At 41.1% G+C, this 26,048-nt stretch overlaps 1 protein-coding gene across 2 annotated transcripts; it reads left to right on the top strand.

Annotated features, from left to right (window-relative positions):
* Positions 1-84: 84 nt before the first annotated feature.
* Positions 85-25,848, top strand: syt10 (synaptotagmin X). Of its 2 annotated transcripts, none has more exons than XM_078165297.1 (7): positions 85-575; positions 1,255-1,648; positions 5,807-6,368; positions 12,545-12,665; positions 13,010-13,181; positions 16,781-16,910; positions 20,721-25,848. In XM_078165297.1, exons 1-7 carry the CDS (start codon positions 374-376, stop codon positions 20,790-20,792), a joined length of 1,653 nt encoding a protein of 550 aa, XP_078021423.1. In that variant the 5' UTR covers positions 85-373; the 3' UTR covers positions 20,793-25,848. The 2 variants fall into 2 exon arrangements, with proteins under 2 accessions (XP_078021423.1, XP_078021424.1); XM_078165298.1 differs by having other exon boundaries at positions 86-560.
* The last annotated feature ends 200 nt before the right edge of the window (positions 25,849-26,048 follow it).

Genomic DNA, 26,048 nt, shown 5'->3' with positions numbered 1-26,048 from the left:
ATTCTCTACACACTCTCAAGGGTCACAGGGGACAAAGACCTGCTGGGGGTTGGGAGGACTGGAGTCCATAAAGCAGCATGTGTTGGATGAAAGGCGGGGACACACACACAGGTCGCCACGGGGAACTCTGTAGTCGTTAATAGGAAAAAGTAATCCCGTTACTGCCACCAACCAACAGGACTCAAAAGTAAACTGATGCGCATCGCTATTGGACGCAGCCAGGGTTGGACTCCAGCACCCCACCGCCTGTCAGGGAGCGCGTGTGGCCAGTCGCTCCTCATTGCGCGCTGGATATGGATCAGGACGCAGCGCGCCTCCCTGCTGTCTCTCGCGGACGGGCTGCACTCTGCGGCGCATAAACAAAGGTGCCCAAATGAACCACCGCCCTCCCGGCTCCTCCGGCGTGCAATGGCTTAACAGGAGAGACATGAGTGTCCGGACGGAGGACAGTATCACCTTGTGCCAAAGGGCTCTCCAGATCGTGACGGAACTTTGTCTCACGGGACACGTAGACCGGGAGAAATGCTCGGATATATTTCCCCTGGAGAGCAACATACCAGGTAAAGGACACGCAGGTAAATGCAATAAAGTCATTAATTTATTTACCCCAATTTCCTCAATTAATTGGTTTGTCCCCTTTATAGAGAATGAGTGTTTGCAGCGTTTGGAAAAAAGGAGACATCAGCTCTCACTTGTTGAAACTTTATTACGCACCGCTGAGTTGTATTATTTTACCGCGGTGAAGTGTGCCAAAGTGTTTCTACCTGTTAGGCATCTTGCTGCAGCTCAGTCCAGACTGATGGAGCAGCAACAGGTGGAAAACAGACTGAGCTGCCCATCTGATATCTGTCTTCCTGCGTCTTTCTTCCAATCTTTCACTTTGCAATCACTCTCAGTCTGATTAACACGTTTTGAAAAGCTGCATGTATTCGCTGTATTCAGCTTCCTTGCTTATGATAGTGCAAACTTTGCATTAAAATATCAATAAGAACAGGAAATGTCAGGAGCAGATGGGAGTTTTGGTCACTGATTATATGATTCTCTTGATGCTGTGAGGTTTTCTTTGACTTTATATTGTCCTGCTTTATCAAACAGGTGCATATGCTGCCCCCTCTTTCTTACAGCTGGCTTTCTCTCCTTTTTTCTCTTTCTCCCTTGCATGTTTGTCTGTCATATTTTGTCCCTCGCTTGCCTCTCCTTTCCTTCATATGTGTCTCTGTCCTCCGCTATGGGTCCCTCCATGGTTACATGTAGACATCTCTATTAGTCTCCTTGCTGTGGTCGTGGGTTTCTGTGGCCTCGCCCTGTTGGTAGTCTCTCTCTTTGTCTTTTGGAAGCTGTGCTGGCCCATTTGGAGGAGCAAGGCTCTGTCGACCCATGTCGAAAATGGCCTCCACGTGGGTTTCCCTGAGGTGCCTCCGCCCAGCTCCTCGCCGGTCACCGAGTGCAAAGCAGCGGAGGTGGAGAAGAAGTACCCGCTGGAAGTGAAGGCGAATGGACGGAGCACTGTCAAGCTCCTGGAGGCAGCCATGAAGATCAGCCAGACATCTCCGGACATCCCTGCCGAGGTGCAAACAGCCCTGAGGGAGAAGCTCAGCCAGCAGGCTAAGATCCAGAGGCAGACCACCGAGCCAACCTCCTCCTCCAGGTACCTTACATGAACCCACTGCAGTCACAACCCCTCCCTGCCTGCTCCTGCATCGAGGACATAATAATGACAAGCTATTCATGCACGTTTTCGGTGCTTACAATACAGTATAATGGTAGCTACTTTTGGTTTGTGTCCCCATCCATGCTTCAGTAATACACACAAAAAAGCCCATGCAAAAACTGTCCTGACAGTTTGTGACAGTGTCCTTGAGGTGGTTTTGCACGTGTCATGGAGCAGCAGGGGATGTCCAGTGACCTTGATCTGCTGTAGCACATGTTGAATTGTGTGTCTCTTGCACTTTCTGACCAAAAAAAAATCACCTCCTGTAGGCTCGTCAGCCAGACCCGTGGTGTATCTTCTCGCTTCAGTATGAACCCTATAATCTCTTTTACGTGTGAGAGTCAAGCTGATGTGGAAACAGTGGGAAGCAACCACAGTAATCAAACAACCAGCTCTTGCTTCTCTTTGTTTTCCGGCACTGTGTTTAAACTAGAACGTCCATAATTAGCACTGCTGTGGGGTGGGAGCTGTCATGGTGGAAGGCTGGTTTTTGGTTGAGACACACCAGGCAGCTGCGCTCACTTTCTCAGAGGAAGCCATTATTGACAATTGCTTCAGTTTGTCATTAGGCCCGTTAATTAGATTATATTAAGACCAAGGTCTTCATAAATTATACACCCACCAGAGATACAGAAAGGCCAGGTTAAAGATTACAACGCCTACTGTCTTAATCCTTCCAGCTACTCTTGTGACGGTGATTACTGACTGTCACTGATTATTTCCATTTCAAATGACAAAAACACCTACTATATGCTCTTAGCTCATGCCCAAATACTGTTTTAGGGCCAATCTCAGTTTAAGACTAATGTCTTAAAGCACTGTTGCAGCAAAGCAATGTATTGAATTAGTGCCCCAGGACTGACGTTATGCACTTATCATAAAGTCACGTAGGTCAGGTTTAGGCAAGTAAAGTTACACTGGTTAGGTTAAGGCATTTAAAGTGACATAAGTTAGGTTTAAGCAAGTTACGTAGGTTACGTTTAGGCAAAGTTATGTAGGTTAAAGCATGTAAAGTTACGTAAATTACGTTATGTAGGTTAGGATTAGGTTAGTAAAGTTATGTGGATTAAATTTAGGCAAGTAAAGTTATGTAGGTCAGGTTTAGGCAAGTAAAGTTACGTAGATTAAGTTAAGGCAAGTAAAGTTATGTAGGTCAGGTTTATGCAAGTAAAGTTATGTAGGTCAGGTTTAGGCAAGTAAAGTTATGTAGGTCAGGTTTAGGAGAGTACAGTTACGTAGGTTAAGTTAAGGCAAGTAAAGTTATGTAGGTTAAGTTAAGGCAAGTAAAGTTATGTAGGTCAGGTTTAGGCAAGTAAAGCTACGTAGGTTAAGTTAAGGCAAGTAAAGTTATGTAGGTCAGGTTTAGGCAAGTAAAGTTATGTAGGTCAGGTTTAGGCAAGTAAAGTTACGTAGATTAAGTCAAGGCAAGTAAAGTTATGTAGGTCAGGTTTAGGCAAGTAAAGTTACATAGATTAAGTCAAGGCAAGTAAAGTTATGTAGGTCAGGTTTAGGCAAGTAAAGTTACGTAGGTTAAGTTAAGGCAAGTAAAGTTATGTAGGTCAGGTTTAGGCAAGTAAAGTTACATAGGTTAAGTTAAGGTAAGTAAAGTTATGTAGGTCAGGTTTAGGCAAGTAAAGTTATGTAGGTCAGGTTTAGGCAAGTAAAGTTATGTAGGTCAGGTTTAGGAGAGTACAGTTATGTAGGATACGTTAAGGCAAGTAAAGTTATGTAGGTTAAGTTAAGGCAAGTAAAGTTACATAGGTTAAGTTAAGGTAAGTAAAGTTATGTAGGTCAGGTTTAGGCAAGTAAAGTTATGTAGGTCAGGTTTAGGAGAGTACAGTTATGTAGGATAAGTTAAGGCAAGTAAAGTTATGTAGGTTAAGTTAAGGCAAGTAAAGTTATGTAGGTCAGGTTTAGGCAAGTAAAGTTACGTAGGTTAAGTTAAGGCAAGTAAAGTTATGTAGGTCAGGTTTAGGCAAGTAAAGTTACGTAGGTTACGTTCAGCCAAGTAATGTTATTTAGGTTAGGTTGAGACAAATAAAGTTACGTATGTCAGATTAAGGCAAGTAGGGTGACATAGTTAGGTTTAGGCAAGTTACCCAAGTTAGGTTTAGGCAAGTAAAGTTACCTAGGTTAAGTTTAGGCAAGTAAAGTAACGTACATCAGGTTTGGGCAAGTAAAGCTACGTAGGTCAGATTTAGGAAAGTATAATTACATAGGTTAGGTTTAGAAAAGTAAAGTTACGTAGTTTAGGTAAGTAAAGGTATGTAGGTCGGGTTTCAGCAAGTAGGGTGACATGAGTTAGGTTTAGACAAGTAAAGTTACGTAGGTCAGGTTTAGGAACATATAATTACATAGGTTAGGTTTAGAAAAGTAATGTTACGTAGTTTAGGTTTAGGTAAGTAAAGGTATGTAGGTCGGGTTTCGGCAAGTACGGTGACATGAGTTAGGTTTAGACAAGTTACACTAGTTAGGTTTAGTCAAGTAAAGTTATAGGTTAGGTTTAGACAAGTAAAGTTATGTGGGTCAGGCTTAGAAAAGTAATTTTACGTAGGTACTGTTAATGAAAGAATAGTTGCAAAGGTTAGGCTTAGGCAAGTAAATTTACTTAAGTTAGGTTTAGGCAAGTTATATAGGTCAGGTGTAGGAAAAGATACATGGTGGCGACGTACCTTAAAATTACGCAACATTCATGGGTTTCACACAGGACACAAAGACTAGTCTCCTGGGGGAAAGTCCTATGTTATTTGACCCATTCACCACCCTAACCTGCTTACTTATACAGCGTTTACAGCGTTTCAATCTTTATACTTCCTCCGTCTTTACTCCCATCAGCGCATTGGTCACATGGTCACAGCCTTCCCAATTATGCGGGTGATACACAAATTACTGGCTCATGGTTACCTGGGTTATAGACAAATTGTGGTGCATTATTTTGTAGGTATGCATGCGAAGAGTTCATGAGAACAGCCTGAACAAAATGATAAAAACAATCTAACTCCACAATACAGTACCATGTAGTTCACAGTATTTTCATGTTTTCAGCAAGTATTTTCTAACATGTATAATGTGTCTAGGAAGAAATCTCTGATTTGACTTTACCCTGACTTTGAAGAGGATTAACCTCTGAGGGCCCATAGTTACAACTATTCTCCGTCCAGTTAGCGTTCATTGTGTAGCACCCTTTTATGTTGTTTACAATACTTGGCTGTAGAACATTATTCAATTTTCAGCTGTGTTTCCTGTGCCATATCATTTGTGCCATGGCTGTCATGTCATTATGATTGTCTTATTGTCAGAAAGGAGGAGGGCCAGTTGCTAGGTGACAAGATTGGCGAATCAAACACTGCTGTTGTTTTTTCAGAAGATCCTTCAATTTCACAGAAATTTGCAGCACTCAGGTAATTTGTACAGGAGATTAAATCTGAATGCTGGAGATGTTTTTCTTATTTTTATTTTCCCAAACCATGGTTAGTGGTGACGAAAACAAAGGAAATCCTTCAGTGTGGACATTTGTGATTTTATTGCCTGGTATTCCAGTACTTTTAAGGTAAAACAAGCTGTGCTTAGTAAGAAAGATCAAGTGTACTGAATCCTTTGTGTATGTACTTATGAAACAGTGTCCTAAGTTACCTACAAAATCAAGGTTGTAGGGTCTTGATTTAAGGCATCAAAAGGACAATATAGTATGAGTATCACTGGTTGACCTCACTGGCCAGATCATTGTGAGCATTTGAAGCTATTCCTTGTCAACGTGCATCAAGCATATTGAAGGATATACCTCAAAGAGTCATTACCAGTTAGTGCTGCCTTGGGACCGCAGTATATCAGATGGTTCTTCAGTTTTACGATTCTCAGCTAGATTAATGTGCTTCTTTCCTGAAGACTAAAGACCAACTAAAGAACATTTTTGGAGCTATTCTATCAGGCAGTGACATGTCAATGCATGTTCCATGAGCACCGCATTATTATGCATGATGCTCTTCAGATGCAGTTCTCTCCTGACAAACCATTAGCACCCATCATAACAAGCCACTCATGCATAACGCTGGCACTTCAAGACATTTACCAGATGCCCTTTCCCCTTTTCAACAGGCACAATTCATTCCGGCGCCACCTGCCTCGTCAGATGAATGTCACCAGCGTTGACTTCAGCATGGATACAGTGCCTCTCCGCCAGTCTTCTACAGTGAGCATTGGAAGAATAAAGCCTGAACTCTACAAGCAGAAATCTGTGGACTCAGAGGATGAGGCCAAAGAGCCTGTGGAGACTTGCGGAAAGCTTAGCTTCTCACTGCGTTACGACTACGAGGAGCAAGCTTTGGTGGTGAGAATCCTCAAGGCCTTGGACCTGCCTGCCAAAGACTTCACGGGCACCTCTGACCCATACGTGAAGATCTACCTGCTACCAGAGAGGAAGAAGAAGTACCAGACACGCGTCCACCGCAAGAATCTGAACCCCATGTTTGACGAGACCTTCTGTTTCCCCGTGGTGTATGATGAGATTTGCAACCGCAAGCTTCACTTCAGCGTCTACGACTTTGACCGCTTCACCAGCCATGATATGATTGGCGAGGTGGTGGTGGACAACCTCTTTGAACTCTCTGATCTTTCCAGGGAGGCTGTGGTGTGGAAGGATATTCACGCAGCGACTACAGTGAGTTGGCGTTCACACTAACACACTGCGAAGTCCTCACAAATGTGTACATTGTTGCTATGTGAGAAGGGTTAGACCGAACTTCACCAAGTGAATGTGAACTTACAATGTTTTTAGAAAGGTCAAAATGTTAAGGATTACACTGAACCACTTCTAAGAGCTCAGATTCATCCACACTGTTCCACAAGAGAGGCAGGTGGAGCACATTGCATAATTCAAATGCTTTGGGAAATACATTTCATCAGCCAAACACCCACACACATTTTCCAGAAACTGTTGGGTATTTCACAGATATAAATATAGCAACATAGAATGAAATTATCCAATCACAAGACTTATGAACTACAGCAATAAGGTCTCAAGCTTTAAGGAATTTATAGGATGTAACGTATGTCCTCATATGAACTCCTTCTAAAAAAAGGTCTGGTAATGTAGCCCAGAGTGCAGTTCACTCCTACATGAACACGTATCACAGTTTACTCAAGAGCCTCTGCTTTATTTATGAATGGTGTCATTGTGGTAAACACTGAGCCATTGTTTTCATGCCTGTGGGCTATATTAACAGCAACACATGAACTATATGATCAGCTTTGCATACAGACTTACTAGAGATGATCCTCTGTTTTTTCAATTAAGTTTAATAGCGTTTATTTATTGGATTTCAACAAAAAAAGTGTTTTTTATATTAGGCCGTTTCTTGAAGGCACTTAGAATTGTCAAAGTCTTCTTTGATTGTGTCACTAGTGCTCACCTCAATTCATTTGTAATTACCTTCAAGCAGAGATTTGGACTTGAGTCACATGGCTAGGACACCACTCAGAAATTTGTTGACTTAAGATGTGTCAAATCAAAATAGACTCACAAATGAGCTTTGACTTTAGCACCAATGACCTTTGACTTCACTTCGAATTGTGCCCTTTGACTTGAAAACACTTGATACCTTCCCCTGAGCCTTAAGATTAAACAGTATGTTATTAAAAAGTCTACAAATCAACTATAAAGAACTAATGTTACGTAACTAAGTATGAGTTTGACAGAAGTATACCAAAGATAATTTCGTTTGCATACCAAACCTATGTCATGGTAAGCAAAAAACAAATTGCAGTATGCTAAACTTTCGGGTCAAAAATTGCAGATGAAGACGCAACAGCTACGAACAAACCTGTTTTACCAAATAAATGCAAATTCTAGGCATTCATTCATTTATGATTTTGTAAATCTAGTATAATACTCTGTGGTTAAAAATGAAATGACATTTGGAGGGCGCGTTATCCTCCTGAGATCCTGTGTCCTCATATGAGGGCATCGCATTTTGGGTTTACTTGACCTTCTACTTCATTCCATTTTCTGTTCTTTTTTGTGCCATCCAGTGGTAGTAAGAGCACAATACACTAATCCATGTAAAAACAAGATGGCAGCCATCTCTACCAAGTCAATCTGCAGCTGATCCTGACACAAAAGTGAACAAGGTCCAAGACCTGATCACATTTAATGGTTGGAATTTGTTTATTTATGATTAATAATGTTTGTAGTTTGATATGGCAACAAATTTGACCAATTTTAGAAACAGTAACAAGAGAAGACTAGGAAATACTTGTTTGAGGACGTTGGGATTTTAATGTCATCTTGTTTGCAGACATTGGGACTTTATTATCACTGACAATGTTGAGTTTTTTATACTCATGTATACCAAACAAAAGTTCAGGTCTCAGGAGGATATAACTTGTTTAGGAATCAAAACTAAAAATGTAAGACTTGGGACTTGACTTGGGACTTGAGAAAAAGACTTGAGACTTACTTGTGACTTGCAAAACAACAACTTGGTCCCACCTCTGCCTTTAAGTATTAAAAAAAGAGGTAATTATTGAAGGCAAAGCCACAGTATGGGGTGCTTTACATTCTAACATGGGCCCACAAGCAAATAGTCTGGGCCCAATTGTTAATTCCACTAAGGTGATAATAGGCCCATTTCCACCGCAGGAACTTCCGGGTAATTTTACGGGGCCGGGGCTGTTGGTGCATGTCTCCACCGCAGGAACCACCACCGAAGGACAGTTCCGGAACTTTTACAGGGGCTAAACTCCTGGCTGGCGCTTGGGGTTTAATTGGTGCTGATTGGATATACTCAAGGTGGGATGTGACGTCAATGGAAAGCGACAAAATAGCCGGCATTTTTAAAACTCAGCAGCTCTCATGCATAGCTTCCACCGCCACGTAAACGAAGAGACACGCCAGAAACCCAGCAACCACCTCAGCTCCTTCCATGCTGATAATCATCTTTCTTATGTCTGCTTTCTTCTTCTTACTTCTGCTTCGTACTTCTGCTCCTTCTTCTTCTTCTTCTTCTTTGTTGTTGTTCTTCTTTGTTTGTTTCTTTGCCGCGTCGCCCCAGTCAAAATGGTCGCGCAACAATTGTGTCACATCCAGAGCCGGTAATTTTACAGGAACCTTCTTCCTACTCTGCCGCACAGTGGAGACACGGCGGTTGAGAGGGCCGAGCGAGAGGATGTTCCTGTAAAGTTCCTGCCCCCTAAATAATACCAGGAACTTCTTCAGTGGAAATGGGCCAAATGTTTTCATTCCAGTTTGTAATAAGTTAGCAGGATATCTCTAAAACTGAAAATTTAGTATTTGGTGTAGAGCAGTGGTTCCCACCTGGTCCAGCCACAGGGTCCAGATTTCCTCTTAGTCATATGTTCAAGGTCCACACAGTTTAATACATTCAGCATCACACTTGCGTTTGGCCATGTCGTTGAGCTAGTTTGCCATCTCTGTCAAGTATTTGTCCCTTTGTCACTCACTCTACAACAGGAAACAGCACTTAAAAATGAAAGCTCTGCGTCGGAAGTTCACTCTAACAAACTTGACAAGTTTGCGAGTCACTTGCGGTCCATTCAGAATGGACCCACAACCCACTTTTGGACAGCAACCCACCAGTTGCCACTTGTGTAGAGTGAGGTCATTCACCAAAGTAATTAGTTATTAATGCAGATCCACACCAAGGACTTTTTCAAGGATTTTATAACGTAACGCTAAAGGGCATTTTTGAACATCTCCGTTACTTTTCTGCTGAATTACTGCAAAATGTGGTGCATATGATGCAATGTAATCTGCATCTAGATAATGCTGATCTAAACATAGACACAAATCAGAATTGAGACTGAAGAATACTAAACATTTTCTTTTGGAATTAAGATATAAAATGTCAAGGCCCCATGGTGGCGCAGTAGGCTTTCTGGGTGTTTGCTGCATTCAAGAACGACAATAGACAGCTGCTATTTTATGTGATAAATGCTAATCTACAGTAACGAGAATGTAAACAGCATTAGCATGGATAGGAAAGTTTAACTTTTTTGGTTAGTCTTCCAGATAGCCTAAAGAGCAAAATAAGGATATATTCATTCTCAGTGCTGTTGCATTTAAGTAAGTTTTGTTTTCTAGAGTACTTAAATTAATCAACAGAGTATAATTCGTGCCATTCCTTTGCCTCGCTTGTTTAGTCTAGTATGAGGATTAAATTTACCTCCTCAAACTGCAGACCATAGATTAACCTGAAAGCTTCCTCCTGTGTCGATACACCTGAGGGCAGCTTTAGCTACTTTGAGAACTTCTACAAAGGTGGGATTGAGGTGCTGGATGTATCATCTTAAAGTGTGTAGCTTATGTGTGTGTGTGTGTGTGTGTGTGGGTGGGTGTGTGTGTGTGTGTGAGAGAGAGAGAGAAAGAGAGCTTTAAGGCATATGTAGCTTTTCCAAAGGTTTGTGGGCAGATAACTCCACTGCTGCACTGATTTTACAGGAATAAAATCTTCCTATTCAGTGATACATTTGATTGACATTTGAAGTCGTCTCAGATAAAACTTTGCTCAATTGCTAAAAAGGAAAATAGCCATTACAGCTACTTTTATATTTTTTTAGAGGCGTTTAGTTTCTCAAGAGCTCAATTCACAAACTAAACCCCAATGCTGATCCAACACTAAGATATGTCATGTTTAATTTTGTTAAACACACTCTGTTGAACACACTTTCTTCATTGGCCTTGGTCGGTCGGTACAGAAGTTTTCTACATCACTAGAATAAAAAGTTATAGTTACATTTGCTCACTCATCATTTGAGTCTGATTGGGACAATAGCAAGTACTTTCTAGTGTCAGCAGACACATGGTAATGCTAATATTTACTTTGCTAGCTAGCAAAGAAAGCCTAACACAAGTGAAGCTGACTCAAACATGTAACAAGACCAAGAGTCTACAGTCATACTAGTAGCTCTGAGACGTTGAAATACTATACTGACATTAGCATGCTAACATGATACAGATGTATTAAGAGACCTGGATACAGCATTAGCGACAGGGCTCCACTAATTCCTATGGAAGTTGCTCAGTGGCACATTGCTCTATTTCCATGGTATAAAATTACCCGGATGACCAGTGCTGCTTCTGCATTACTGGGCCCATAGAGCATGCGCACTAGAGACTTTTGGCCACCGAGCACTGCTGAGTGTAGCTGACCAGCCAACTTCCGGTTTAGTGATCCGCTAGCTTAAATGTGGTCAAAATAATTAAATCTTGCAGCCCTTACCGTTTTTTTTCAAATGTTTTCAGACTGAATGGATTAAACCTTGATAGTGCAATGAATTGTTCCCAGAAGAGTTGTGATGCTCAAAAAAAAATTAGGCACTAATTTATAGATATCTCTTTCCCAATGTAAGTCTATGGGGAAAAGTCTTTTTGGGCCTGTGGCATCATGCAACGGACCCCGGAAATTGTGGTACCACTATTTTGCCACTTCAAAGCCTGGCACGCTTCCTGGTAGCCTGATGCTAGTAGGATAAGCACACCATTATCTGTATCTGTATGTAAAGTGGGTGGGTTTTAAACTGGAAGCTACTCAAATGAGAATTTTCCTTCATTATATGTATGGATATTGACACATTTTACCAGGATGGCACTTGTGATTGTAAAAAGTATATTATTTATACTGGATACTTGTTTTATCAGAGTATTCAGCTCAACCCTACAAGTTAACAATGACAATTGGTGTGTCTCAAATCACATACTTTCTTTAGTACACTTCCATGTAGTATACTATGTGCACTATGTACTCATTGGCGTAGCGCGTAAATTTCGACAGGGTAGTGTTGTCTCAAACCAAACACGGCCATTGTGCACTCACCGGAAATGACAACCGCAAATTAGCTAGTTAGCAAACTAGCATTAGCATTCGCGTTATCGTTTGTGGTACCAAATCATTACAGACTGCTAAATTACCCAACAAACATACTGCTGGCTTATACCCGACAACAGTATGTTGGTGCTTCGTGCAAAAAACACATGTATTTGTACAATGCAGTCATGTTCACCGTCGCACAGTCCTCGGCCGCTATTTCCAGTTTGAAAAGTGGTCCCTCCCCTTCTGCTACATAGCCAAGATGGTGACCATTGAGGGCGAGAAGTGTCCATAGTTCCAGGTCTTTGACTGTTTTGAGTGCACCATCCGAGTACTCATAGTGCACTGCATTTTTCCATACTTCTTAGTGTGAATGCACTTATGCACTTAAAATATTAAGTGTACAGAGTACAGAAGTGCAGAAGTACGCAATTTGAGACACAGCAAATGTTAGCATGTTGATGTTAGTCTAGCATTTAAGCATGCTAAAATTCGCTAATTAGTATTAAACACAAAGTACAGCTGAGCACTGTGGATTTTGCAAGAGATTAGCATTCACCCTGAGGAGGCTATGGATATCAGAACCAAATCTTAATGGCAATCCATCAAATATTTGTCGAGATATTTCATTAAAATTCAAAATTGTACTACTTACTAAATTGGATTGTGGCACTAGAGGAAAGTTCAGGAGGTTATCAAACATAGTAGGATTCATCCATGAACGTCCATACAAAATTTCATGGATATTTCTGTTTGGACAAAAGCATTGGACCAGCTGACACTGCCATCACTAAAGCCTAAAAAGCAAATAATTCCTTAGAGCTATTAAGAAACTAGAGAGAAAAAAATCACAACACTGCCATGCTATGCTGCTAATGTTAGGTACCAGCTGACAAACTACAACCACCTTTGTTTACTGAGCTGTTTACTCCTTTGCTTTGACATTTTGATTCAGAGAATGTGGTCAAAGCCTTTAAAATGCATGCCTTCTCCTTTTTCTGCCCTCTAGGAGAGTGTTGACCTGGGAGAGATCATGTACTCGCTGTGCTACCTCCCCACAGCGGGGAGAATGACCCTAACAGTCATCAAATGCAGAAACCTCAAAGCCATGGACATCACAGGCTCCTCAGGTAACCTGACAGCAAATAAGATGTGGCTCACATCAGAAGCACACACTGAGCCATAAATCAAACTTAGACGAAACGAGACAGCAGGTGTCCACTTAGAATGGAAATGAGGAGGAGATATAGGGAGGACAGTGGGAACAAATTATTGAATCTGTCTTATTACAGTCTGTCAGAATACGTGTCTTAGCTGTACTTTTAACTGTGAAAAATTACATGATTTTGTAGAGCTCCTGAACACCTGAATGTTACCAGGCAGCTGCAGAGAACATTCTGCATCATTTCTCTTCACATGTGCATCGTTAGTTTTGTTGATATTATCATCATATGACAGTAAACATGTCTCCCAGACCCTTATGTGAAGGTTTACCTCATATGTGATGGACGGAGGTTAAAGAAGCGAAAAACAACCACTAAGAAAAGCACGCTCAATCCAGTGTACAACGAGGCCATCATCTTCGACATTCCTCCAGAGAACGTGGAACAAGTCAGTCTGTCCATCATGGTGATGGATTATGATCGGTGAGTCAAGCAGTCATTAGATCCTGTATGTGCAATACATGCTAATGTGATAAGTTCAAGGGGTGGCAATCTCTGGGCGTCTGTAGTTGTTCAAAGGGATATGAGGCAAATATAAAACAATTATTAATGTATCCTCATGCGTCTGACTTTTTTTCTGTGTGACTACTTGTTATTTTTAAAACATGATCCATAGTTACAATAAACAAATTTACTTCCATTATCTTTAATCAGTGCAATCGTAGCAACAAATAGAGGAGACTTCATAGAAGCTGAAATGCTTGCATACGCTAGCTTTTAAACCAGGGGATGATGAATGGATTGTATCCGTCTGCAGTTGCTCACACTCACTTCCTCACCAAAAGGATGTAAATACAACAAACATGTTTTATTTTTTTTTACATTTCACAATCCAGTCGGTTCAGCTGTAAGGAATGTAAACATGATGCAGTGACGCACATGTTTAATGTACGTTTCCTTTTACCATCCAATAGAATGGTGCAAGAGTCCTAAAAATTGGGATTGAGTTAGCATTTTAGCACTCCTGGTTCCCTCGTCTCAAGGTCCAAGGATTTTCTTAATGGAATTTTGGTTAGATGCCTGAAATACAGCTGAGGAGACTTCCACATTCGTTCTCCAACATAAAATATGTCAGTAAACTAGTCCATACCCATTGAGTGCACAGTTGCCCACGTACAGTTTTACATGGTGTGTGTTTGGGATACAGGTCATAGGAAGTTGCAGATTAAATAGTCAAGTGAACCCATTAAGAAAAGCAATGTATTCAGACAGAGTTTTTGTGAATTTGATAGTACGATTGCTGTATTGAAAGTACAGTAGTACCATTGTCAATAGTGGGATAGTTAGTGGGCTAAAACTGTTCATTAGTAGTTGAGGTAGCACGTTGAAAGGCAGATAGTTAAAGTGTTTATATGTTGTATTGACTTAAAAGTGGGGCACACTGGTAGTTCACATGGGAAAGGTGCGGCTAGCACTTGTTGCAGCGGTGGGGGTTGGAATCCGGCCTTTGTTCATTTTTCTGTTGTTATAGCGCCACCCAGTTGCCAATTAGAGTTAAATTTCTCTGTTCTACATATCTACCAAGTTTAGTAAAAATCAATATGGCAGTTAGGCCTAGATAAGAAGTTAGCTCTCTAGCGCCCCCATTTGTTTGATGGGGTCAATAATGGAGGAGTCCCCTCAGATTATGTGTGGTCATATGCCTACAAAGTTGCGTGGTGATGGGTGAAACCCTTGAGATGTTATACACCTTTATGTGATGAGCCACGCCCTCCGCAATATTCATTGCCTTATAGAAGCTCAGTTTTAGTAAGTTTTCCAACTTTTGCCAAGAGGGAACTTTAGATATTGGTCCCTAGATTATGTTCACCCAGTTTCATGCAGATCGCTCAAACTTCCTAGGAAGAGATCGATTTTAAGTGTTTTTCAAAAAATTCAAAGTGGCGGAAAATCTATATAGCTGGAAGTTATGGGTTCTTGAGGCAAATTTGTTCCTCATGAGGAGAGGCATCTCTGCAAAGTTTCATGTCTCTACAACATACAGGGCATGAGATATGCCCATTCAAAGTTTGCAATTTCAATCGGTTGCTATAGCGCCCCCCTTTGGCCAATTGATGTAATATTGCTTCATTCGTATCCTCCCATGACCCTCTACCACTGTGCCAAATTTCACATGGATTGACCAAGTCAGTGAGGAGAAAAATGTGGACCAGACACACACACACACAGACAGAGGGCTCTAGTTTCCCGGCACGGAGCAGGGTGGTGCAGGGTGGCGAACCCCGCGCAGAGCTAGTTTCAAGCAGCGCAACCCGAGGCGCGCTTAGTTTGGTAGTTTGGTGGGAGGTGTTGACAGATCCAGCTTGGCGCAGTGACAGTTTCGCGCCAAAAGGCTTCGCCGAAGGTGTGCTTCACCAGCTGAAACCAGGTCTACTGTCAGCGCAGTGGGAGCGCAGCCGGTGTAAGCCAAAGTTTGGCTGACCGGCGGACAGTGCGCACACGTCACCAAAACCTCACAGGCAGGTTTCCAGAATATCAGGCACATTAATAATGTAATAAATACCCAAAAAACCACTATTCAATGTAACTATCTGCAATCAGCACATAAATGTATCTCTGTATCGACTGTCCCGTCACATCTGATGTCAGATCAAAGGGGATTGGCACCGTTTGGCACATTTGGCATGCGTAATGGAAACCCAACCTGATTTGATTAACACAGCTGCAAACCAATGAGTTCACATCCCTCTCAGCCAACCACAAACAGCCACAGCATCAGATAGGGAGTATATATTCAGCATCTGTCATCTTAGAAAAGTCAAAAGAAAAGAAACAGAGTGAGACTGTGAGAGAGAGAAAGAGAGAGCGCGCGCACGAGAGAAACGCAACATTGATTTACAGTTGTGGTGACCTCCTCCCAGGCTACCTTTGCATCATCAGCCCGTGGAGGTCTGCTCGCAGTTCCATATATTCGGACACTGCGAGCTTGGACCTCCCGGACCAAAACATCAGTTTCCTCCAGGGAGAAGTTTGGCCGTCTGACGCTGCTGCTCTCTTCTGCCATGGTGAATTGAGTAAACTCACATTACGCCTTCGCGCGGCGCATTTAAGGGCGAGGAGAGGGGCTCATTTGATTGGTGTGATGTGTGTAAAACCCACTCCACGCCTCCTCTCTTCCCTCTTTCCGACTTGCGCAGGTAGGAGGGACGGAGGGAGTAGCTGCGCCAGCACGCACGGTGTACCAAACTTGCAAAATCCGCCTGGCCACACCCAGTTGGCGAAGCGCAGGTGCGCTGCGCCCCCGCCTCGCCCAGTCTGCGAAACTAGAGCCCAGAGTTTTCGTCATTATATAGTAAGATACCCCACTCATGAATCGTTAGGCTTTTATATGTCTGTAAATAAGGGGGTTGCTAACAAGTAGCTAAATGAGACTGCAGAGGTTGTCACCAAACTTGGCTACCAACTGTGGTGTAGTTTGTTTATACCCTAACGTTGGCTTTTTACTCGTCGCGACTGCATTTACGCTTCAAAAATTGTAAAAGATTATTGTGTGTATAATCCAATACGCTATCCCATTGGCTTTTTGTTGAGGGAACCAGGGCGAGGTGATCCCTGCACCACTCTATTGGTTCATTCGTAAGGACCGTAGAGCTCAATCTTACATAAATGTTAGAGGGCACCATAATGTCCAGAGTTGGGTTTTAAATTTCTGATTATCTGCATCAAGACATACTCTTTCAAGGGAGAATTGCCATGCATCCAGGAATTGCTGTCTTTTTCCACAACCACTACTAACTACAAGTCAACACAGTTCACAGATGAGAAGAAAACATGTCAATTTGATCAACTAAAGCTCTAAAACACAGACACGACTCAATTAAACTAATCAGACTGCTTTTGGAAGATGTATTTCTTGGTTCAGACCTGACCTTGATGAACTTCCAGCTTCTTTTGATCCACTGATTCAATTAAAAAACTGTTATTTTTCAGATTAGTCATGAGTTTAGTGTCTGTTCCACAACTAACAGAAGCTTAACATTGTGCATCCAAATGTGCCTTAATGTGTTTTTTACTATTAACAGGGTTGGACACAATGAAGTGATTGGCGTGTGTCGCACCGGGCCAGATGCCGAGGGTCTTGGACGAGATCACTGGAACGAAATGTTGGCTTACCCACGGAAGCCCATCACACACTGGCACGCTCTGGGAGAGGTACAGACACTAATTTTATCCCCCCTGCCCATTCTCAAAGAACTCATATTTACAGAGCTTTCTAGAAGCTCCTGAATGTGACATTGACCAGAACAGATGCTGGAAACAACACATCAGATTGTCAGGTTTTTTTGAAGGTGGTACAAGCTCTGTCGAGTTGAGCTTCTTCCTTCGTTTAATTTATGGAAATTACTTTTTTTTTTCTTTGGTTTCTTTATTTAAAGGACAAAATCTGTCAATGTAGCAGTATTTTTTTGAATAATAGAAAATACTTCAAAATCTAATGAAAAAACACGAATGACGCGACAGTTGAGGTGAAAAGCAAATAGTAAAAATGCAATTTGCTGTGCCAAAATTCTTTCACAGTTACATTTATTTACTTTTTTTAAAAAAATATATATTTCTCAATTTTGAGATACCTTGACAGACCTGCAACATCATCAGTAGCTGTTGTCTTGACTAACTGTTGATGAAAGCATATTCTGGACAGTTCACCTTCAATAACAGCAGGAAGAACAAATATTTCGTTCATGGGGACAAACATATTTTAATTCAGTCTACACCTCCTACACGAAAATAAAAATATACAATACATAACAAATATGTATTGCATTTCTATTTTTGTTGAGTGTTATTTTTGGTTGTTTTTTCTGTGAAAATCACAAAAACAAACCTAAGCAATGAGCTTAAAGGGATTGTTTGAGATTTGGGGAAATGTAACTGTCCTGCCAAGAGTCAGATGAGAAGCTCAACATTATTTAGTCTCCCAAGAACTCCGATAGTGCCTCACCGACATGTTTCATGTGTTTATTTAACTCATGTAGAAAAAACAAGAGCTACACAGTGGTTGTATGAGAACGATGTAGCTGTTTCTGGAACACTGCAGCAGGACTAAGTACCTAAAACCAGCATCTCAGGGTGCTTTCAGACCTAGAGCTGTCTTTCTCTCTATTTTGTTACAAAGTTGTGTAATTGCCTAGAGTTGGTTCGTGTTCTCACGACAGCATTTACAGGCGGACCAGATCAAATGCCTTGTGTGAGAAAGCTGCTCTTGATTGGTCAGAATTTCCATGTGGGAAAAATCCAGGAAGTAAAGCAAACGTTGAAGAAGAGTACACTTGCAAGATAAATGTGACACTTTCTAATGTCACAATGGAGGGACAACTACGTAGGTTGATTTTAGCGCTGCTCATCGTGGACTATATTGCTGTCATTGTTCATTTTAGTCAAACCATACAGTTTGAAAACGAGGCGCGGCTCCAACTAGAAAACAATGTTTTGATGCATTGGATGTGCTGAATGTGCATATTAAGGCAGTACAGGAGGAGGTGCACATAAATAATCCTCCAGGACTGTAACATGCTCATGTTTAACCCAAACAATGTGTCACGAGACTGCAGTTCCAGGTCGGAACATGTTCTCACCACAAACGAACCGCACCAGAGTTTGTTCTAGAAGAAGTGGTCTCAGTCCGGTTGTTTTGGTGCGCACCTGAGTGTGATTGCTGTGTTCACACCTGCCCAAACGAACCGCACTGAGGGGACAAATTAACTTGAGTTCAGTTGAACCAAACCAAACAGGGCAGGTGTGAAGGCACCCTCAGAAGTCATGTGCTCGCAGTGAAGTTGCCAGTTTTGCAAACTGCAAACAAAACCCAGTTGATGATGTTTTTGGTGTTTAGTGTGCTAGCTAATAAAATGTGTAATCACTATACAACAGTTTAACAGATGCTTGAAGGCTAACTGTGTCCCCCCACTTTATTGTAATTTCATATTTTACATGTTATCAATGTTTCTTCCTCTTTTGCTACATCCACTCTCCATCTGACGAATAGGAAAACTCAGGTGATTACCCGTTTTCAGTGGTAAATCTACTATATAAGCTTTAGTATAAATAAAACTGTGATCATATGCAAAAACTACATCCTCCGTAGCTCATCAAAACATTGTTCTGTAATAAACACTTACAGTTTTGTGTTAGAAGATGGGAACACAGTCAACAACAGTAATGTGCATTGTAAACAATCCTACAAAACACCAGGTACAGCAAGTAGGACGGCTACTGCTGGACAGGGCAGTTACCCAGAGCAGCAGAAGAGCAGGAGGCTTTAACGCTTGCTCACCATCTGAATATTGTGTGAGGTTTAAAATGGAAGCTGTGTGCTTGGTTACGATTGGGCGAAAGTTTAAGTGTTCGAGACGTACAAAGTGTGCAAACAGAGAAGGGGATTTTGTTGTAAGAGCAGTTTAACTGGTGTCTAACACTGTTTTGATAGGTGATAATCCCACTTGTGGATCGATGCAAATCCACTGTAATTGCCTCACAGCCACTGTGCTCTAAGAGGGAGCAAACTTTTTACAGCCAACTCGCAGACATACAACTCCTACCTGTTACAGAGGTAAGCTCTTTTATACCTTAGAAATTGTTTCATCACCATGATTCAACAAAATGTTGAAGTCAAAGTCGTTGCATACCTCAGTATGAGGACAGAGTACATTGACAAACATCCTAAGGTAACTGTACATTAAGTTAAATCATCAACAAATGCACAGATGCACACAAAAGAAGAAACTGTCAATACTTAAAGTGTGGTGTTTAAAACCGATGTGGATGGTGTGGAAATGCATCAGGCCAGTCGCCAGAAGAAAATGTTGGCATTGTACAATTTTGCAAACCACCAATACGTGTAACATTTGTACATTTCATACATAGCGTATCAACATTTCAATGGGTTCAATTGGGTTTAAACCTGGCTTGTGCTCATAATTACAGTTAAAGGTACGGGCCGGGCTGGGCTCGGACAGAATATGCACGGGCTCGGGTGGGGTCAGGCTGGATTTTTTGGGCCTGATCAAAGCTCTACACTGAATGACATGACCCCTAGGCAAGACAGCTGCCATGCTGCAAACCACTGAATCCAACAAACAACAATACCAGGTGTTTTTTAGTGAGACATCTGCTTCAGCTGTGATTGTGGTGCCAAAAGCGGCATTTTTTAGTTAAATGTCACTGCCATGATTGTAGAACCAAAATTGTTTTTTGTAATCAAAATATCAGAAGATTTCCAGCTGCCATTGTGGCACTTAAAACAGTCATTTTTTAGCGTCATTTTTGGCCACAATTGTGGCACCACAACCGGCTGTTATTTACAGAAATATTGCAGCATATCCAGCAGTCGTTGTGGCACTAAATCCAGATGTTTTTAGCAAGACATTGGGGCATTTCCAGCTGCGATTGTGGCACCAAAACTGGGTGTTATTTAGCAAGACATCAGGTGCTTCCGGCTGCGAATGTGGCACCAAAACTGCTCATTTTTTAGCGAGACATTGGAGCAATTCCTGCTGTGATACTGGTGCCAAAACCAGATGTTTTTTACTGAGACATGAGGGCATTTCCAACCATAATAATGGCACCAAATTCAGGTTTTCAGTTAGACCATGCAGTTTTATCAGCCGCAACCATGACACCAAAACTGGATGGTTCGAGCTAGACATTGCTGCATTGGCATTCAATGCCAACATTTTATTTTGGCGACAAGGTTGAATGCATGCCACACTTTGTCCAAAAAAGTTAAGGAAATATACAGCAAATCACTGTGATAGTTCCCCTGGCTGACACAAACGTCCTCTCTTAAAAGCAATCATCTGGCTCTGCGGCTTAATGTGACCTGACCCAGCTGGGTCAATACAACTGTTATTTGCCTATGATCACAGTACGTCCTGAGGAATAGAGAAATAACCTGCTTAGTTACCGCAAATTGATGACAAAGCCTCTGTAATGTGTTGCGTTTTGTGATATTTTACCTTGCAGTGGCCTGGAAGAGCAGCAAGCTTTGAGAGTCAGGGTTCGTGTCCTTCCCCCAAACCTCCGCAGACGCCCTGATGATCGCAGATAGAGTGATAACACCACCTCTGTAACGAAGCAGAAGATTTTGCAGAGATACTGAGAAGTTGTGTTGCCTATGAGTCTCTTGTGAGCATGTTGTATGAAAATTTACTCTGATGCGTCTCTTACATGTTTATAAAAAAGCAAGGTTGAATCGAAACTGTTCTTATTGATTCATTTGAACTCGGGTCCTTCAAGTGCTCTACAGAGCTGGCTATGCACAGCACTAACTGTCACTCAGTTCAAGAGTTTGTTTTTCATACATCCGCTTTCAGTCTCAGAAAGGCTTTATGTGCCAAACACTTACCACAGACCACATGAATGGTAGGCCTCACTGCAAGAAGTCCTCGCTGATTCACTCGCAGTGTTTTCAAAATTTGAGCAAAAACCCTAGAGCTCTGTAGTGAGTTAGCATTTTACTTTGAAATGGCACAAAGTGAAAGGGCTACACTGCTCATTGCCATGAAAACATTTGCTTGATAAAATACAGTCAGTACAGTTTTGATCCAGGTTTAGCTGAAGAACGCAGGTAATTGAGCATCTACAAGGGCTGGGTAGATCTCTCTCTTAAAGTTCATCAGTCACAGCTGTTGCAGATGTGTCTAAAGCAGCCATTAACCAATCATTGTTACCTGCAGACATTAGAAAAGTCAGCAACACTCTGAGATTTAAGAGAAAGTGTAGCAGATACATGTAGCAAAATGTATCAACAACAGTCAAATCAAAGTGTTTGCTTTATTTGTCCTATTTATTTTTATACAAATCAGATTGATTTCAGCACATAATTGCAAATTGAAATAGCAGCATAAACATATTAGTCAGACTCAACCTCTTATTACTCCTATAACTTTAATAAATATTAATTAAACTGTTGTTGACACTGCAAATGTCCCTCATGGGAATGTATGTGCCAGTGATTCAGAGAATAGTGTCCAATCATAGCTCAGCAACTGTAACTAGGCACAGCAGGCTTGTCAAGCTTTGGTTTCTTCTTTTTTTACCCTCCTCAAAACAAAGAAAAGTACAAGACTGAAATGTAAGGAATGGATTTAACAGTGTGTTTATCTGCTCTAAAAAGCAAACTTAAGGTTAATATGTCCGGCTATCTAGCCTATACCCACAGTAACCCAGCCTTACATACAGAGCCAGGAGCTATTTTATGAGGTCACAGATGATAAAAGACACAATTAGCACACCGACAGTGAAGCACTGTTACCCCCTTTCCACCAAATTAGCTCTGGTTCTTGAACTGGTTCTATTCAGGACTCTTGGAACCGTGGTACGATCAAGCAAACCAGCCTGTATTTCCACCAGTTTTGATCTGAACCATTGCTATCATGGATGTGTCATCACTGCAGGGTGCTGCACAGTACACAACTAAATAAAGAGCAATATGGCAGATTGCATTGATGACCTACAAGCTTTTGTTTTGTTATTACAGGTATTTGTTTTATCCAAAAAAAAGGCATGGACCAAGTATTCATGAGATCACTTCACGCTCTTTTTTTCCCCAAATTACCTCTTACTTATTGTTTCCTCCTCCATCTTCTTTTTCTAACCTGTAGACTATGACACACTCATGATGTCGTCACAGTTCACACTTCAGGTTAGGAAAAACCTATTTTTTGGCTCCAGCTGGTAACCAGCTTTTCAGGTCCAAACCAATTTATTAGGGCCCAAGCACCAGTCGCTAAGGTCCTCTTGACACTGAAGGAATTATTATTTTTCTCCGTAAAAAATCACATTTTTGAGGGCCTTAAGGTGCTCGAAAACTTGTCAAACTTTGCGCACACATCAGAACTGGTGAAAATTTACATCTGATATGGGTCTGGTGAACAGGTGTCACAAAATGGCTCAGTAGCGCCTCCAATTAAACGTCTACAAAGCACCCCCCGAAGCTGGTTTCACCGACATGTGCGAAACTTGGTAGGCACACGTAACACCCCAGGATGTACCAAAAAAAAGTCTGTTGGAGCCATATCCTAAACCCAACAGGAAGTCAGCCATTTTGAATTATATGTGTAATTTTTGTGCAATTTTGGCTATTTTCAAGGGTCGTACTTTAACGAACTCCCCCTACAGATTAGATCCGATTGACTTCATATTTTGTCTGTGCCATCTCAAGACCTTTGACATCAAAAGCTGCTCAAAGGTTGACTTTTCGAAATTTACATGGTGTATTCTCCAGCACCACATAGCAGTAACAGAAAGTGGTACAAAATGTGAAATAGGTCATTCCAACGGCCACACTCTATGAAGGATATACCATCTCGCCAACAGAAATGAACAGTGGCATTAGCCTGCATCTTGCCAGCAACCCCAAGTTGCAGAAAGGTGCGAGGGCCTGTTCATTGCTGCATGCAGCTTTAATTTTTGATTAAAACGCTGTGAAGAGTTCAAAATTAGGTGCAGTACCTGTTCCACGTTGGTGGAAAAGGGGTATGTGTGAAAGCTGAGGTCCTGGATGCTACTATGTCAGAGCCTGAGCTCTTTCCTATTGTAATGGATCTGGGGAGTTTTAAATTTGTTGCTTGAGATAGTGTAACGTTCAGCAAACACACTGCTTAGACCTCATCCTAAGAGCATTTTGTCTTACAAAGTTAAAGATGGAAGTTTGAAATTCCAAACAATGAAGCATGAATCTACACTCTGTCTTGCTAATCCAAGTGCAGGTATATGATCTAATCAGGGTGATGTTAGAATGAAACCGTCTGATCTTACATTTTCCTTATTGTACTAATAATACTAGGACTAACTGACTGCACTGACATACAAGAACATTGTCTTTCACATGGACCGTCAGCTGGTGAGGACGGTGACATTTTGCCTGGGACATGCTTCTTTAGCTTCAGTTGGGAGCATATCCATGTCTCAGTGTTTTATTATGCTCCCCAAGTCGGTATCTTCTCAATATGACACATTAACAAGACCTTTCAGAAGGTTTTATGTCATCAGCGGTGTATGTTTCTCTCTGTGAAATGTCAAAATCACCCACCTACACCTTATAGCCTACTGATGTTATACACCTTGAAGCCTATGCCCTCAAATTTCCTGGTAAGACAGATTTTGCCTTTATTGCTTTAGACAGTGATATCCCCAAAATGGCAGAAAGGATTTTTATTATTTAAACTGCAATGCACACCTCCATCTCCCATCATTCATTCATCCATTCATCCATCAGCCCTTACCAATCTCTAACAATGCTAGTTTATATTAAGAACACAGGATCCTGGGAACAGAGACCCCCCACAATCTTTTAGCATATCACGTATCAGGTTCTCAGGTTGAAACAAGTCAGTGTCACAAAGAGAGACATCATTTTCAACCAACTCATGAAGCTAATGTGAGCCTAATTAGTTAGCTAGCTGATAAAACCTGCAAGTGACAGTTGTCATCATAGCTGTCAAAATTAAAGGTCAGCAGCCATAAATAAGAGGCTGCTTTTGTCAACCTCGGACTGAAATAAAGGAACCATTGTTTTGAAAATTACCAGGTATTTCCACTATTCACTGTAAACTGCATGATGTGCCATGTGAGAACTGAACGCTTGACAGGCATAGCAATGGTAACAACGGAGGGTGGAGCTTAGCGAATGATCAATTGGCCAAGCAACACTAAGAATGTACGCTGTGCCCAGAATCGCATACTATGCACTACACACACAATGTTCTTACTATCATTCAACATACTTTTGCGTGAACAAACAGTAGTATGTATCTTGTCGGATGCTTATGCGTAGACGCCACATTGATTGTGTCAGCCCATTACGGTGATATGTCAACCATCACCATTATATTAGCGAGGGCAACACCGTCAACAGATGCAAGAAAAACCACAACCCCCTTGTTTACTTGCATGTGTTTACAAGCACGTCTTGACATTTCCAATATGGTGACAATGTTTACAAGATCCAGTGGCCAATGAGGCACCGATGTTTCTATAACTATGGTAATTACTGTGTCACTTCCCGAGAGCCTCCTGACTAGTTGGTGACGTCCAACCACGGTAACTCGTGCGAACCTCAGCTCTACCTACGATTTAAAAAACTATTCTAAAAATATATTGTGCCCAGAAATGTTAAATGTTATAATTACACTTAATTTGAATTGCTAATGCTAATGCTTACTAAAAAAGATCTCGCATACTGGTTTAGTGTACTAAATGGCATGTTAAAATAGAATTTCAGACGCAGCCAATGAGAGTAACACAAACAGTCATCTCAATTTAAAAACTAGGAAGACAAAAGAAAGCCAACATCTTTTCCTCACCAGATACCAGTTCAGGGAATTATAATTCATCAAACATGTTTATTTTTTTACATTAAGCCATATAAAATTAAGTTCAGTGCAACTAACACAGAACATTGACTCAGCTTCTCCTCATATGTGAGTAATAAGAAACTAATAAGAAACAAACATAGGAAATAGAAGAAGGCTATGTACTGTTATCTTACTTGCACATGCATATAATGATGCTTTTTCCCCCCTGCACTGCCCTTACTTATATTAAAAAGAAATATTTTTACTTGTAGCATGCCTCGCACCACTTTATGAACAAACCTATTGAGGGAAAATGTAAGAAATGAATATTATTAGTATTTCAAATTTCAAACTTTGTGTTTACATTTGTATATATACTTGTCAATGGCACTGTTTGATTATATTAAAAAGTGAAATTTAAGAAGCTGTCGTGAACTTATGGAGATAGAGACATCACAATGTATTTCTATTGTTTGGTGATAATTTGAAAAGCTCAGACCTGTAATTGAGTGAAATTTATACACGTTCTGTAATAGTTGTGAACAATTAGTCAAACTGGAAACCCAGTGAAGCCGACTCTACCTTATCGAGCTATTCTATGTTTAGGAGTTTAGAGCTTTGAGCTGTAATTGTTTGCATATTTGGTTGAATCTATATTGAGCAAGAACAACTGCAACTGCTGTCATGATGTGTACAGTTTGTGATAACTTTTGTAAAACTTTAAAGTAAACATTTGGAATATGATTTATTGTATGTTTCATATGTATTTTAACAAAATAAATAAAAAATGAAGAGTCACAGCATGTCTGGCTTTGTGTTGGAGAATCAACATTTTCATTAATTTGTTTTGGCTCTGTGTCACTCTGCAGTTACACCTCCAAACCACAAGTCGGCGTTGGGTTTTCTGTGAAGTGCTGTAAGGTTTAGTTGATTCAAAACACACCCAAAACACAAACACAAGTACACAAATCAGCTTCACTATAACTCGCAGCAT

This window comes from Epinephelus lanceolatus, chromosome 23 (assembly GCF_041903045.1).
Source record: "Epinephelus lanceolatus isolate andai-2023 chromosome 23, ASM4190304v1, whole genome shotgun sequence".
In the NCBI taxonomy this organism is placed as follows: domain Eukaryota; kingdom Metazoa; phylum Chordata; class Actinopteri; order Perciformes; family Serranidae; genus Epinephelus; species Epinephelus lanceolatus.
The sequence above is the reverse complement of the archived record's forward strand: the minus strand, read 5'-3'. Positions and strand labels throughout refer to the sequence as shown.

Coding starts and splice junctions, on each gene's coding strand:
- syt10 (XM_078165297.1), top strand. CDS start 374: ATGAACCACCGCCCTCCCGGCTCCTCCGGCGTGCAATGGCTTAACAGG. Junction 576..1,254: donor ACCAGGTAAAGGACACGCAG/GTAAATGCAATA, acceptor GGTTACATGTAG/ACATCTCTATTAGTCTCCTT. Junction 16,911..20,720: donor ACTGGCACGCTCTGGGAGAG/GTACAGACACTA, acceptor TTTACCTTGCAG/TGGCCTGGAAGAGCAGCAAG.